Source organism: Leguminivora glycinivorella, chromosome Z (genome assembly GCF_023078275.1).
Source record: "Leguminivora glycinivorella isolate SPB_JAAS2020 chromosome Z, LegGlyc_1.1, whole genome shotgun sequence".
In the NCBI taxonomy this organism is placed as follows: domain Eukaryota; kingdom Metazoa; phylum Arthropoda; class Insecta; order Lepidoptera; family Tortricidae; genus Leguminivora; species Leguminivora glycinivorella.
The window spans coordinates 34320959-34335118 of record NC_062998.1 but is presented as its reverse complement, the minus strand read 5'-3'; the positions used below and the strand labels follow the sequence as shown (position 1 = coordinate 34335118).

The following is a 14160-nucleotide window of genomic DNA, read 5'->3' as shown; positions in this document are numbered from 1 at the left end:
TACGTTTTATAATATTCTTACGGTTTTTTCATTAGTCGTTCTACTCTACGGGATTACGTTACAAACAGTCGTGATGGCGCGTGGGGCGGGAAGTTTTCACTGGGCGGAGTCAGCGAGAAAAATGTTCCGCCTTGCTGGTGCCACGCCCACGTTGTCTCGCTTTTCCCTGGAACCGTATTACTTATTTTACTCGTTTTGCTTGTGTGAAAGTCTGGCGCCCATATCACTCTATGCTCACTTGGCTACATACCTACCTTTATACGTCTAGTTGCCGCCACATATTGCGCTGTTCTCAGAGGTGTATCTACCTGCTAGTCTTATCTTCTACTAGATACTAACTGCTTTCATATGGACCTTTTCATTTTAAATTGCTCGAGTAACATTATCTTGATACGCCTTCGCAAACGTATTTTAACACGCGTTTTATATGGAATTCGACAAGGATTTGTTAAATTATCTAAAAACTAAAACAATGAACAATACTATTTGGAATCAAAAGCCACCAAGCAGAAAATAACATAAAATAACAAAACGACAGGCTATAGACTTAATAATGACAGGTTCAATGTGTGACAGACATATGTGACAGAGCATAGGAAAGAAAAGAGGTTTCTATAATGTACGACACCAATACGACACCAAACGGCTTATATTCTTTGATATAAACTAAATTTAAAATGTGGAGGCACACTCAAAGGTTATGACAGATGGCGCCACCCTATTAGTCCATACGTGAGAGCGAGAAGATGATATGTTTTTTCTCTCTCTTACATATGAATGATAGTGACATTACGACATTAGTGACATGCCTTTGTGCCATTGTGCCTGAGCAAGTGCCTGAACGTGGCCTGAACCACGCCTGAGCTGTAAATTCACATTTTTGACACATTTGTTTTGAAGTATGTTGCGATGTGGCTAAGACGTATCGATAACGTACCTATCGTTTGCCAAATCTAGCGATTATTTACGAATTGGTTGAATCGATTAGGCCCTATGTACAAGGAGGCGCTTAAACAAATATACGATTTCTATAAACTTACTGAAATGTCATTTGAATCGAAATGACAGACTCTGCCACAGCACTAGGTTAAAAATAAAAAAAACCGGCCAAGAGCGTGTCGGGCCACGCTCAGTGTAGGGTTCCATAGTTTTCCGTATTTTTCTCAAAAACTACTAAACCTATCAAGTTCAAAATAATTTTCCTAGAAAGTCTTTGTAAAGTTCTACTTTTGTGATTTTTTTCATATTTTTTTAAACATATGGTTCAAAAGTTAGAGGGGGGGGACACACTTTTTTTCCTTTAGGAGCGATTATTTCCGAAAATATTAACATTATCAAAAAACGATTTTAGTAAACCCTTATTCATTTTTAAATACCTATCCAACAATATATCACACGTTGGGGTTGGAATGAAAAAAAAATCAATCCCCACTTTACATGTAGGGGGGGTACCCTAACAAAACATCTTTTTCCACTTTTTATCTTACCACTTTGTCGGCGGTATTGATATACATATTGGTACCAAATTTCAGCTTTGTAGTGCTAACGGTCACTGAGATTATCCGGACGGACGGACAGACAGACATGGCGAAACTATAAGGGTTCCTAGTTGACTACGGAACCCTAAAAATGAATGATAAATGACATAATAAGTAAATCCTGTGTGATAAATTGATATCGTAAAATATATACTCATTAACGAAGATCCGCAAAAATGTAACATGTGTTAGATTATGTTTAAAGTAAGCGAAATATTGTTTCTATAGTACTTGATTATTTTTAAATATTATTACAGGATTTTATTTAAAATTTCATTGCCAGCGCCAGTTTACGTTTTGTGGATGCTGTCATGTGTCAAAAATGTGAACTTATAGCTCCGGCTGCTATAGACACTTGCACAGGCGCCGCCTGGCGGGATAAAATATCAGTGTGCCTCAAGAATTAATATAAAATTCTTGGTGTGCCTCCTCATTGGGCTCGAGAGTTGCATTGCATGCTAAAAGTTGGCAATTGCTCACTATTTAATGCACAATAGCATCAAGCGCTTTTGTATTTCACAGCAAGACACAATTAAATTCTCAATTTATTTGATTGTGTATTAATTTATTTGCCACAAGCTAGGAACATACTACGCGGACGTCCGCCGTTGAGCGACCGCGACCGCGACCGATCAGTGTGCACGGTCTTCGGGACGTAGCTTCGGCTGACCAAAACATCCAGCGAGTCAGATTTCGATCGGACGTCCATGCGCTCAAGGCCACGTCCACGACCGTCGACCGATAGTTTGCACGGTTAATCGTATATATTCATTGTCCAGGGTGCGTAGCCGAATGGCACAAACGCTCACGAAACGAAGCGCTAGTAGATATCTATCCCTATCGCTCTTGCGTATTGGCGCGACAGAGCCAGACTACGTTTCGTTTTCGTTTGGCGTCGGAGAAATGCCATTCGGCTACGGGGCCAGATCCGCGTCCGCGATCGATTGACGACGGACGTCCGCGTAGTATGTTCCTAGCTTCCTAGCTTTATAGGCCGAAACTTGGCCGAAACACAATATTAAAACGCGACGCAACGCAACGTGTTAACACTTTGCAGTTTGTTAGAGCATGGCGTCTCGTCGGATTTTTATAATGTGAATTCTAGTCATAGAAAATATTACAATTTGATTCGACTCAACACGCGTTCGCGTGTTATCTGCCACGGAAGTATAACTTATCTGCTCCCATCATGTTTTAATAATGTATTTCGGCCTATATGCGCAACATAGATAAAGACTAGAATCTCTATGGTCATGAAATAAATTCAAATATTATCTATGGCAATAATACCATAGATATATATTAAGTATAGATGAAGTATAGAGGTGACTTGAGAGGCAAATGACGAGACGCCCTATCAGTAGGAATACCAGAGAAATTGTTATTATCAAGGATCATTTATTATAGGATTTACAGTCTCCATACTAAGAATCGTACCTCATTTTTTTAGCGCTACCTATTAAATACTATCGTAACTACACTGATGATGCCTACAATTTTTTTTTTCAAAATGTGTATTGACGAGATATCATGATATTAAAATAAAGAAGCATGTCATTTGTTCATATAAAAAATATAAACACGCAAAAATATTTAGGGAAAAAATGATTTTGACCACTTCCAGGCTGCGAAACAGCGCCATCTAGTTTTAAGCCGCCTTAAAAGGCCCATACATTTTGTCTGTCTCGTATTATAATAATATATGGTCCTTGGTTATTACTTACTTTTGTCCGGTTTAGTTTACCAAACTACGTTTTGTATGGTATGTTTCTCGTATGTTTTGAGAAATTTTAAAATATAAATAAATAAATATATAAATATGTTACTTGTTAACTTCGGCGCACTGCATATGATTAGCGTATGCCCTCACTGGCACACGCGAGTGGCATGTCTATGCTGAATAATAGTTCTATGAAAAAAAAAACTGATTTCGGCAATAAAATAAAAGGAGGGAAAATTGTAAAATAAATATTCGTTTATGGTTAAAAAAAATTAAAAGATTTCTTGTTGTCACGAATATAAACAAACACTACATAAACACTATACGTATCATTTAATCTAATCTACTTTCATATTGAAATACTAAGAGTGAATGTAAATATAATGTTTTAAAATTAATAGAACGGTTAGGATATAAGTTCCTTTACTTCGTTATAAGTGAAAATGGGATCCGGATTTAAGTCATCTCTTTATGCATGTTTACACCTTATGCCAGATTGGATGCGAAGAGTAACCGATGATTATAAGGAGGAGGGTAAGAAAATGAGTATTTCGGTACCAACATTTTAAATAGGATTTCGTAGCCTTGATGAGAAAATTTTAGTTTTGGTATGTCTGTCAGTTGGTCTGGCCGTCTGCTCCACAGACCTATCATTTCGTTTCATCTCTACTCATAGAAGGTTAGCATAAAATTATAAGAATTTTATTTACTAAATATGCACGTAAAGTTACCTTGTAAGCAATCTTATGACCCCGTAAGTTCAACCTAAGTATATAGATGGAACTTACGGGGCATGTTCTCTGACTTCCAATGAGCATAAGCTTGAGCGGATGGGTATGCTCTGGACCGCAGCGCAGACAGTCAGTTCAGATAGAGAATAGTCGTAGAGCGTATGGGGTCCTATACATTGTGTGACTCTTCTCAAATTTTAAAGTATTCGATTCTTGTCAGCTCTCGTGAACCTTGTGTTGTTTGCTTGTACTGTCTATGTAGAAGCATGCGGAGTTCGGGACTGGGGAATGCACCTTCTAGAGAAGCAGGGTCGAGCCGCCGTGTGGGCGGTGAGCGCAGAGCTGGGCGCGCGAGCCCCAGGTGTGGCCGCGTTGGCCTGTCGCCTCATGGAGCGATACCTTTATAGCCAGATGCAGCACTTTGGTACGTTTATAGCATAAGGTAGGTACATACTACTTTTTTTTAGAACATTGTTGAGACATGACCTTAGCTAGGGGTTGCGCTATCGTACGTGTGGTGAATTCGCTTACTGCATCAGTCGGCCTAGCTGATTCATGATTCACACTCCGGAGAGAGCGAAAGGCCGATAGCTCTGCTGGACCAATACGGGTTATGGAGAGCGAACAGAGACAACTTCGGCTAGGACGGCTGATACAGTTTCTTGGCAACATTTCATCTAACTTTATTATTTAAACATTTATTATATATAGTTATCTTAAAATCACATACACTATATTTGTAAACAATTAAACATATATCAAAGGACGTACGTAGTACGTCGACACATCTAAAATGGTCTCGAGACTTATTACATATCAAACTTGCAGATAGTCACCAAATCCAGCGATTTACGCAGGGACTTCGCTCAAGAATACCCGCCTTAATCGCATCATGCGTCCAAATAGCCGCTAAGAGCAACTCTGCCGCTCTCTCCCTGTCGGCCTCGCACGTGTGCAGCTACCTTTACCGGCAAGGCGTCCACCACTCCGTCAAAGATGTCGTCACGTGGGAATACCACGTGTTTCAAACTATCGGTCAGTCAGCCCAATCATGCTAATTTCATTAATAATTGTAGCTATTCGGCGTTGTTCCGGTAACTGTCAATTAGAGACTGCCGTTTGATGTAATGTAGCGTGGTGCTTGATAGATTAGTTAGCTTAATAGTGAGTGTTATTGGTTTAATATATCCACTAAAGTACTCCTCCAATAATATTTCCACTGAAGTACTCCTCTCAAAATAGGGAATTCTGCATATCGTATTATAGACGTTGAAAGCTTCAATGGCTTACGAAACAAACCTGTTCCTGTTTTGAATATTTATCTTATTAAGTTACATTATGGGCTGTTGAGTTTAAGTACACTCTGCTGGATGTCAGTTCTTTCTATTTACTTAGTACATATTTAATTACTTAATATTTATAAACGGAGAATAATCGAAGCGGTTTTAAACTAGAATGTGAGCTCATATAAAAATTGTGTAGAGCAATTATTTACAAAAATATCCACTGTTTTAAAAATAAACAATCATAACTGTATATATTTGTCGGCATCAACGTACCCTCTCCTCTACGACGCGAACCGCTCTACGCTGTAGACCGTTCCGTAAGTTAGTACCTAGCTGCCAGCGTTACGAGCGTGGAGGTCCATTCCGTAGTCCTCCGATAACAGTTGTCCCTTGCAGGCTACCGCGTGCCGCTGTGGACGAGCGTGGAGGTGGCCGAGCTGCTAGCGGTGCAGGCGCGGCTGCCGCCGACGCTGCTGGAGCCGCTGGCCATCGTCGTCAACCTGGCCGAGTACAAGCGCGACCGGCTAGACCGCCGCGTGCGGTGGGTCGCCAACGTCTCACCTCACAGTGAGTACATATTATTATTTCATGTTTTTGTGATATAATTAAGCTTTTCAGTCTCGTACCTTACTATTAGGCTTCGTGGCCTAAACATGGTACTCGGCTGAAAAGTATTAGGAAAAATAAATAGGTGTTGTTTTTTTAATTAAAAAAAAGTCAGACAATCGTTTCAAGTTTCTCATAGATTTATTTTCATCTGACTCGATTCTTAGCTGTGCCATTTAGTTTTTAAATGTATCATCACCATATCATCCCTTTATCGTCCACTTCTGAGCATAGGCATTCTAGTTCGCCACTTGTCCCGGTTCTGAGCTAGTCTCATCCAGATGTGACTCGCAATTTTCCGGATGTCTTTCACCCAGCGAGCCAACGAATGCCAAGAATGTTTTACATCTGTAAGCGGCCACCATTCCGTTAACATTTTAGTCCATCTGCCAGCACTCTGCCTAGCTACATGTCCAGCCCAACACCATTTTAAGTAGTTCGGTAATGACGAAACCCACGTCTTGCACCTTGGTTTTAAATGTATAATAACCAGTGATCGGGGATTTGGATGCCACACTGCGGGATGCGAAGTAGAAACAGTGATATGCCGTCCGGCCCGTGATAATTTTTCTTTTTTCATAGTAGACAAATGACCAAACGGATCGCCTGATGGTAAGCAACTACCGTAGCTCCTAAACAATGAGGTTACAAGTAACTGGCCGAAAAATAAACACCATTGCCGTGTAGGTAATATATTTATAAAATGAACGACATTGAATAAGCAAGTGTTGGTTATGATATAGGTAAATAGGAATGATTACATAAAATAATGAAATAGTAGAGAAATGTACGTATTGTGTATTAATATAAAAAAGTCAAACTTTCTTTTCACTAAGAAAATAATAAATGTGTGTTAAATTTGCTCTAAATTATCTATAGTAAAGTGAATTTTTATATAAATCACATATTTTAGTTTGAGGCCTATACTAAACTAATTAAAAAGAAAAATACATTCAGCAGTAAATAACAATGATGATTTGATGTCGCATTTAATAAACATTTACCTACCCGTAATAGCAATAAATTGATAATATAAAGGTAGGTACGTAATATTATGATAAAAAACTGCCCTTCTTCTAACCACATAAAACCTGGAAATCCCGCGGCATATCCAATATCCATACCCAACTAACATTTTGAGGTCGTATAAAGGTATATACGACCAAATTTTGTGGTCGTATAAAGCTTTAGCGGAAAACCTTAGCCGCTTAAGTCCTTCTTGACGCGCACGATGCAGTGAGATAAGGAATGCAATGCACGGTCGGTTGTGTATCTACTTGAGTGGGTGCTATTTCATTTTTACCCGCTAATTTTGTAGTGTTAATTATTGATTTGTAACTTTAATTTATCCTATGTATCACAATAAATTAAATGTAAAATGTATCCACGAATCGAGTGTCAACACAAACCTGATAGGGTTTCATGGCACTCTGGTGTATGAACAAATGTATGATTTTTAATATAGAATAAATAAATAATAATAAAAAAAAAATTATATGAGCTAGTATACTAGCATAATGTTTGAGGTCATTCACCCCGTGTGGCATCCAAATCCCCGATCACTGATAATAACAGTATAGTCAAGCTCACCGCGTCGTTTGTCCGGAGGTTCGAACTCGTCGAGCTGCGACGAGCCAAGCGCGCGGCCGCTGACCGTGCGCACGGCGCACCTCGCCGCGGGCGCCGTGGCGGCGTGCGCTCGATACTTCGGCCGCACGCGCCCCATGCTGGAACACCATCTCGCCTCCTACATCAACGTACCGCTCTCTTACGTCGAGTGCTTGAGAGACTCCATACTAGCGGAGGCCATCATCGATGACACTCATGATGTTTGCAAGCGGAGAAGGTGCTTGAGAGACTCTATTTTAGCAGATGCCATTATGGACGACTCTTATGATGGTTGCAAGCGGAGGAGGTACGAGTAGTTGCTCCAGTAGAAAGTGTTGCTAGCAGTCTGTCGCTTTGCGAATGGACTAAGAAATGTAGAATGTAAATGTAGTTGATAGGTTCGCAAGGGTTAATTGAATTAATAAATACATATAAGAGATATACATACATTTGTTTTACGTTTTAATCACTTTATTATTGTTGCTTCCAAGAATCAAATATTATAAGTGCGTTTTCACATTATCCGATCCGATATCGGATGTCGGACCGATATCCCATACATTACAGGCGCCATCTTGGATTTTTTCCATTGAAATCCTTCAGACATCCGATATCAGATCGGATAATGTGAAAACGGACTAAGGGTCACCGGGTCAGTCAACATTTTTTCCGTGCTGAAGCCGAATGGCAATTCTGCGAGGCGAAACGAAAACGAAACGCCGCGAAAGGTAGTAAAACTACAGGAAAACAGTACCAAATTTTACAATGGGGCAAAAGGCTGTTGATACCAGAGCAAGCGAAATATTCAAATATTTAATGGTTTGAAATGTGGGATCTTGAACTTTGTGTTGTGGGGGTTTTAAGGCACAATAAAAAGAGGAAAATACTAACTTTAAGATATCAAACCAATTCATAAAACACATAACACAAAAATAAATGATAACAATTTATTTATTAAACATTTATTATTCAAACTTATAATTTCAATGTAAATTTTACCAGCCAGCTTAGGGCATCAGGTTAAAATTTATCTGAAATTATTTTCACTCTTGTGGATAAAATGCAACTTTCTTTACCAGTCGTGGTCGTAAAAAATTAAAAAAAAAATGTGTTTTTTCCCCTCTCTTTGATACATTTTTACAAGAACATGGTAAATTCCAAGCAAATTGTTATGTTTTATGAATGTACTTACACATACTTGTAGGTATATTTGATCTTTATTAACTTCTTCACATTCTAATGACGACCGGTCTGGCCTAGTCGGTAGCCTCCTGCGTTTTCACATTATCCGATCCGATATCGGATGTATAGAAAGAATTTCAAAGGCGAAAATCAAAGATGGCGGCATAAATATATGGGATATCCGATCGGTCCTACATCCGATATCGGATCGGACAATGTGAACGCACTAAGCCGCGGTCGATGGTTCGAATCCCGGTAAAGGCATTTATTTTGTGTGGTGAGCATAGATATTTGCTAAGTCATGGATGTATTCTATGTATATTGAAATTGATCTATAATAAGTATGTATAATATATTGTCGCCTAACACCCATAGTAAAAGCTCTGCTTAGTTTGTGGCTGGGTTGATCTGTGTAAGGTGTCCCCCAATATTTATTTATTTAAGGTAACGGCGGCTATCAACGCGGGTATCGAAATCGACGTCCATTACCGCCGCATTTGCAAATACGCATTTTATAGGCAAACCGACCAATTTCTTAAAAAAAGTTACTCACACAAAGGAAGCCTGTTTAGTTGACTAACGCACATATAGACGATAGAGAGTGTGAATGAAAGAAGACGCTCGCTATTTGACAGTTTTTGCCACGGGGCCGCGAGAAGAGGTTGTGTCATACTGACGTGTGACGCTAAACCTAAGTGAACTCCAATCTCATTTAGTAGTTTACGTAATAATTATGGCAAACAGGTGAAAGTTATGCATTTCAAATTATTGTTTATAGTTTTCTACATGACTTCTGAGTACTTTTTACATATTGTTTAGCCTGGAAATGTGTTTAAAGTGGAAATTAAAAGACAGCGGTGAAAGGCGCCATTTCGTGAGTAGATTCTATTACTGTGGTATACCACAGTAATAGTTAAAGTAGTGATATTAGTTCTTTTTGCTTTATTTTAAGTATATGTGATTGTTTCAATCTTGATCTATTCACGCTATCAAAGAACTATTTACGCGGTATGAAAATTATTCAACAAAACCTTAATTTTTAGCAAAAACTTCATGACTGATTTCGTAGTTTCTATGAAAACCGTTAATTTGTCAATTTTTTTAAACATTGACATAAAGTCTGATGCTTACTTACCAGTTATGTAAACTTGGTTTTAATATAAGGTTGCAATATTTTATTTTGATTTGTAATGAAAATACATCTGTATGACTTTGTTTTTATGGGTCGGAATTAGATTTTATAATACTCCAATTTATGCCTATTACCGATGGTACGATCAGATAACCCTCGGTAATAGAATATATAAGAATCTATTACCGATCCATGCAATATTTGTCTGGGTCGGTAATGGGTTCCTATAGAAGTATCTATTACCGAGCGACATATTAGTCTTGTATCAAAATATGACATTTAGTGTACCGTAAGTACAGATTTCTTAGGTGAAACTGAGTTTTCTGTGGGTATTCATAAAGGAGGATAGTATTGGTATATGTATTTGTCATAATTTGTATATTCAACCGTCGGTATTAAGCTCCGAATTTTGAGATGGGTTTCTATTTACCGATGGCAGAAAAACACTGTCATTCATACCCTCGGTAATGAAATCTCAATTCGCGTTAATAGAACTGCAGCCTGTTCATTACCACGGTAATAGAAAATTTAGGTATGTTGGCTTCAATAATCATTTTATAACATATAATAAACTAAAATGACCCTAAAACTCTTCAAAACTAATAGTTCAATAAATACTCTTCCATAAAAAAAATATTTGTGGTCGTTAATGAGCTTTGATACCCTTAATTTTTTGGTATCTTTTGAAATCTTCCTTAATACCACGTTAATAGGCGCCATTACCTTATTTTTGCTTGCTTAAATGTGTAGGTACATTAAGTACTTCTATGTTATGCAATTAATTCATTGAAATATTATGAATCATTAAAGACAGAAAGACGAGCAGCGTTCAAGTAGATGAGTGTTGTGTTGGGGTGGAGATATTAAAATGTTCGCTGCGCCCGCTTTGACTGGCGAAGCGCGAAATATGGATGCCTCGGCGGAACTCGACGATACCACGATGCGTTTAATATGGCTGTTGGTCCGTGCTTATACTGTTTCATATCAAAATATTATGGTATGCTAAGTGTAATAACAAAGGGTTATTTACATTCATTTTAATCGTATGAGAAAAAATGGTTATGCTGCATTTAATTTTGGGTCAACTATACAGACGTCCAGTAAACACTCAACTTTTGACAACCACTGACTATTACCGTACGGGGCTGGGGTACAGTATCATCAACAATAGCTTTAACAATATTAGGTAGGTACTTACGTACATATAATAAACATTTATAATGATTTATTATCTAAAAAAAAACACCTAAATATATCTCGATAATTAAATAATTGCAACTCTACACGACACGACATTTAAAATAAACGCCCTATAGTCCAGTGCAAATTCCGTCTTTCCACTGTTGAATATGTCCCCCCTAATAATATTTTCGGTATTTAGAGAAACTAACATTACGTTTTCATTTTTATCCTATTCATGTATTCTCTCACTATTCTCTATATGTAATATTATGATTTATTTTGTAAGGATAGGTAAAACTAGTGCTAAAAGGCGTTTTTTTTTTCAACTAGGTATTTTCCAAATGCGATATCACAGAATAAAAAAATCCTAATAGTTAATACTTAAGTCTTATTCTGTCTTAGCTCAACAGCAGTTTCGATGCAGAGAGTACGGGGAGTCAGGAAACCCATAAAAAGTAAAGAGAAGGATAAAATTTAATTAAACGCCATTTGTAAGCGATGCCGTCACGTCGCCGCAAACACACCGCAAAATGTTAACAAGTTATAAAAATTATGAATGAACGTCAGCCAGACGAGGGTCCAGCGAGCACGCGGGGCGAGGGGGACAACAATGGATGCTCGGGGGTACCCAATAAAAACTTGACAAATGGCGTTTCATAATCGCGGCGCATTCCAAGCCTCGTCACCAGGATATGCTTCGTTTTCCCTCGGTTGAAGGATAATGCTTCAGCCTATGGAGATAGGTGTATAGAGGTAGGTACCCTGTCTATTCTATTTCATGTAAGAATGTACGTATTACTGTAGCCTTTGACAGATGGTAGATCATAACATAAGTAATCCTTTACCATTGTATTTTCACGGATACGTTAGAACGTGTCAATTTCAGCCAGTGTTCACATAAAGTACTACATACATCTAAGTATTATTTGCGTTTAGCTTTATTTGTGCTTTAGTACCCACAATTGATTGGATTAATGAACGTAACTAATTTGTTAAGTTAGTTAAAGTTTAACTTGCTTGACTCCTACTCAATCCCTGTATAATGATTATAATGAAATACCTGTCGTATTGGTATTTCATTATAATCATTATACAGGGAATTATCTTACTTCTTTATACAAAGTAATCCAAAAAAACTGGTTACCCTATTAAAGTGAAATTCGTTTTCTCTAGTACCTGGTGTGCCTACTTGTGGGTATGCACAACGCTATCCGCGCTCATCACATTAAACCAATAGACGTTTATCATAGTTTATTCTCACATAAAATTGCGTTGAGGTCGTAAAGTAAGTGGCGGGGTTATTACCCACTAGTCTGCGGAAGAATGCCCGGTTATAATAATAAGGGTGGGTATTACAGCCACCAAAATATTGTGTGGTGTCACCGTGCGTGCCCCTGTTCTTACAATATTATTAAAAATAATTTCTCATTTTTATTGCCCTCTCTTAGTTGTAGTAAGCGGGATAATAAATGACTTTGCCATTATTATGAGACGGTGTGCTGGAGTAACGATTGGTGTAATTGATATTTTACTTTGCTGTCATGACTTACATATTTTCCGATTAATTTGGTCATGCTTTATCCTTAAAATAGACATATTTTTGATGAATCCTAGTTGACTTTGCCTATGATTTACGAATCAAACCAATAACGAAAGAAATTATTGCAGTGTACAGAAAATATACGGGGTCTGATAAGTAATTACAGGTACTAAAGGTGACGGCCCCAATCATGGACCATTTAAAATTGCATATTTTTGATATTTCACTGATAGATGTAAACATTCTACCGCTAAGCATGTTAAAAATTGAATGTGCTATCCTTCTTTTACATTTCAAGCGTATTACAGAACAGTTTTTTTTTAACCGCCGCCTCAAATCTCTCAAGGAAGGTACTCAATTCGTCTGTATGTTTTTTTTTAAATGTTTGTTCCACGATATCTCCGTCGTTACACCGATTTTGAAATTATTTATTTTGATTGAATGTATATGCATACAGATTGGTCCCATTTTTCTCAGAACCCAGTTCTGATGATGGGATCCTGGAGATATCGAGGGAAATCCTCAAATCTGAAAGGCATACATATGGTGATTTTTGTGTTTTTTAAGGAACAACATGCATTTACGTACGGAACGATGATATTTGGTGCAGTGGAACTGCTGATGATGGTCAGAACGGAACTCCTCAAATCTGAACGGCTCGCTTATAGTGACTTTAGTATTTTTATAGGAACAGCACGCACTTACGTCCAGAACAGTGACATTTGGTGCAGTGGAACTGCTGATGATGGTCAGAACCGAACTCCTCAAATCTGAACGGCACACTTATAGTGACTTTGGTATTTTTATAAGAACAGCATGCACTTACGTCCAGAACAGTGACATTTGGTGGAAGTAGAATTGCTGATGAAGATCAGAACGGAACTCCTTAAATCTGAACGGCACACTTATAGTGACTTTAGTATTTTTATAAGAATAGCATGCATTTAAGTCCAGAGCAGTGACATTTATTTAGTTTATTTAGTTATGTTAAGTATATTGAGTTTTCAAGTAAAATTTTATCAAGCTTCGATTTCTTATAATCGGATTCATAAGGAATTGAGGAAACTCCTCAAACCTTAACGGTATACGTATATTCATTTGTGTTGCCATCAAATAATTAAAGAATTAAAAGCAGTTTTAAAAAATACCTACACATTTCTACATAATCCAACATTCGCAAGTAGCTTTCACCAGAACCCCAAAGGCGGCGGTTTTTTTTTTTATTATTTCAGTCATGGTCAGTGCTCCAGCAGTGGATCCCCAATAATGGACAGTGAAATAAGTTTAAAATTTTACTTTTAAAGCCAACTTAACTCAATGAGTCAATTTTATATACACCAAAATTAATTTAATATTAGCTTGCGTTCTTTTATCATAGGATTGTTCCTTAAAATTTTTTTTTCGTAAATTGTTCCTAGTCCATCATAGGTGGTATGCAGTTTTCCGGCTCTATTTATGGAATTTCGCAAAATAAAACTATTTCTTTATGTCTTTGGAGTAAGAAACTAAACTAGTATGTTTTATACCTTATCTCATGGTTAATGCAGTAAGTAAAACTCATTCAAGTTTACACCGAGTATTATTTATTTTTACTAGCTTTTGCCCGCAGCTTCGCTCGCGTTACAAAGACACAAA

General features: G+C 37.7%; 1 protein-coding gene across 1 annotated transcript; it reads left to right on the top strand.

The window, feature by feature from the left end:
- Nucleotides 1–3658: 3658 nt before the first annotated feature.
- Nucleotides 3659–7886, top strand: LOC125240423. Its single transcript, XM_048148314.1, has 5 exons — nucleotides 3659–3792; nucleotides 4252–4413; nucleotides 4818–5024; nucleotides 5672–5842; nucleotides 7490–7886. The coding sequence occupies exons 1-5, from the start codon at nucleotides 3702–3704 to the stop codon at nucleotides 7804–7806; spliced, it is 948 nt and encodes a 315-aa protein (XP_048004271.1). The 5' UTR covers nucleotides 3659–3701; the 3' UTR covers nucleotides 7807–7886.
- The last annotated feature ends 6274 nt before the right edge of the window (nucleotides 7887–14160 follow it).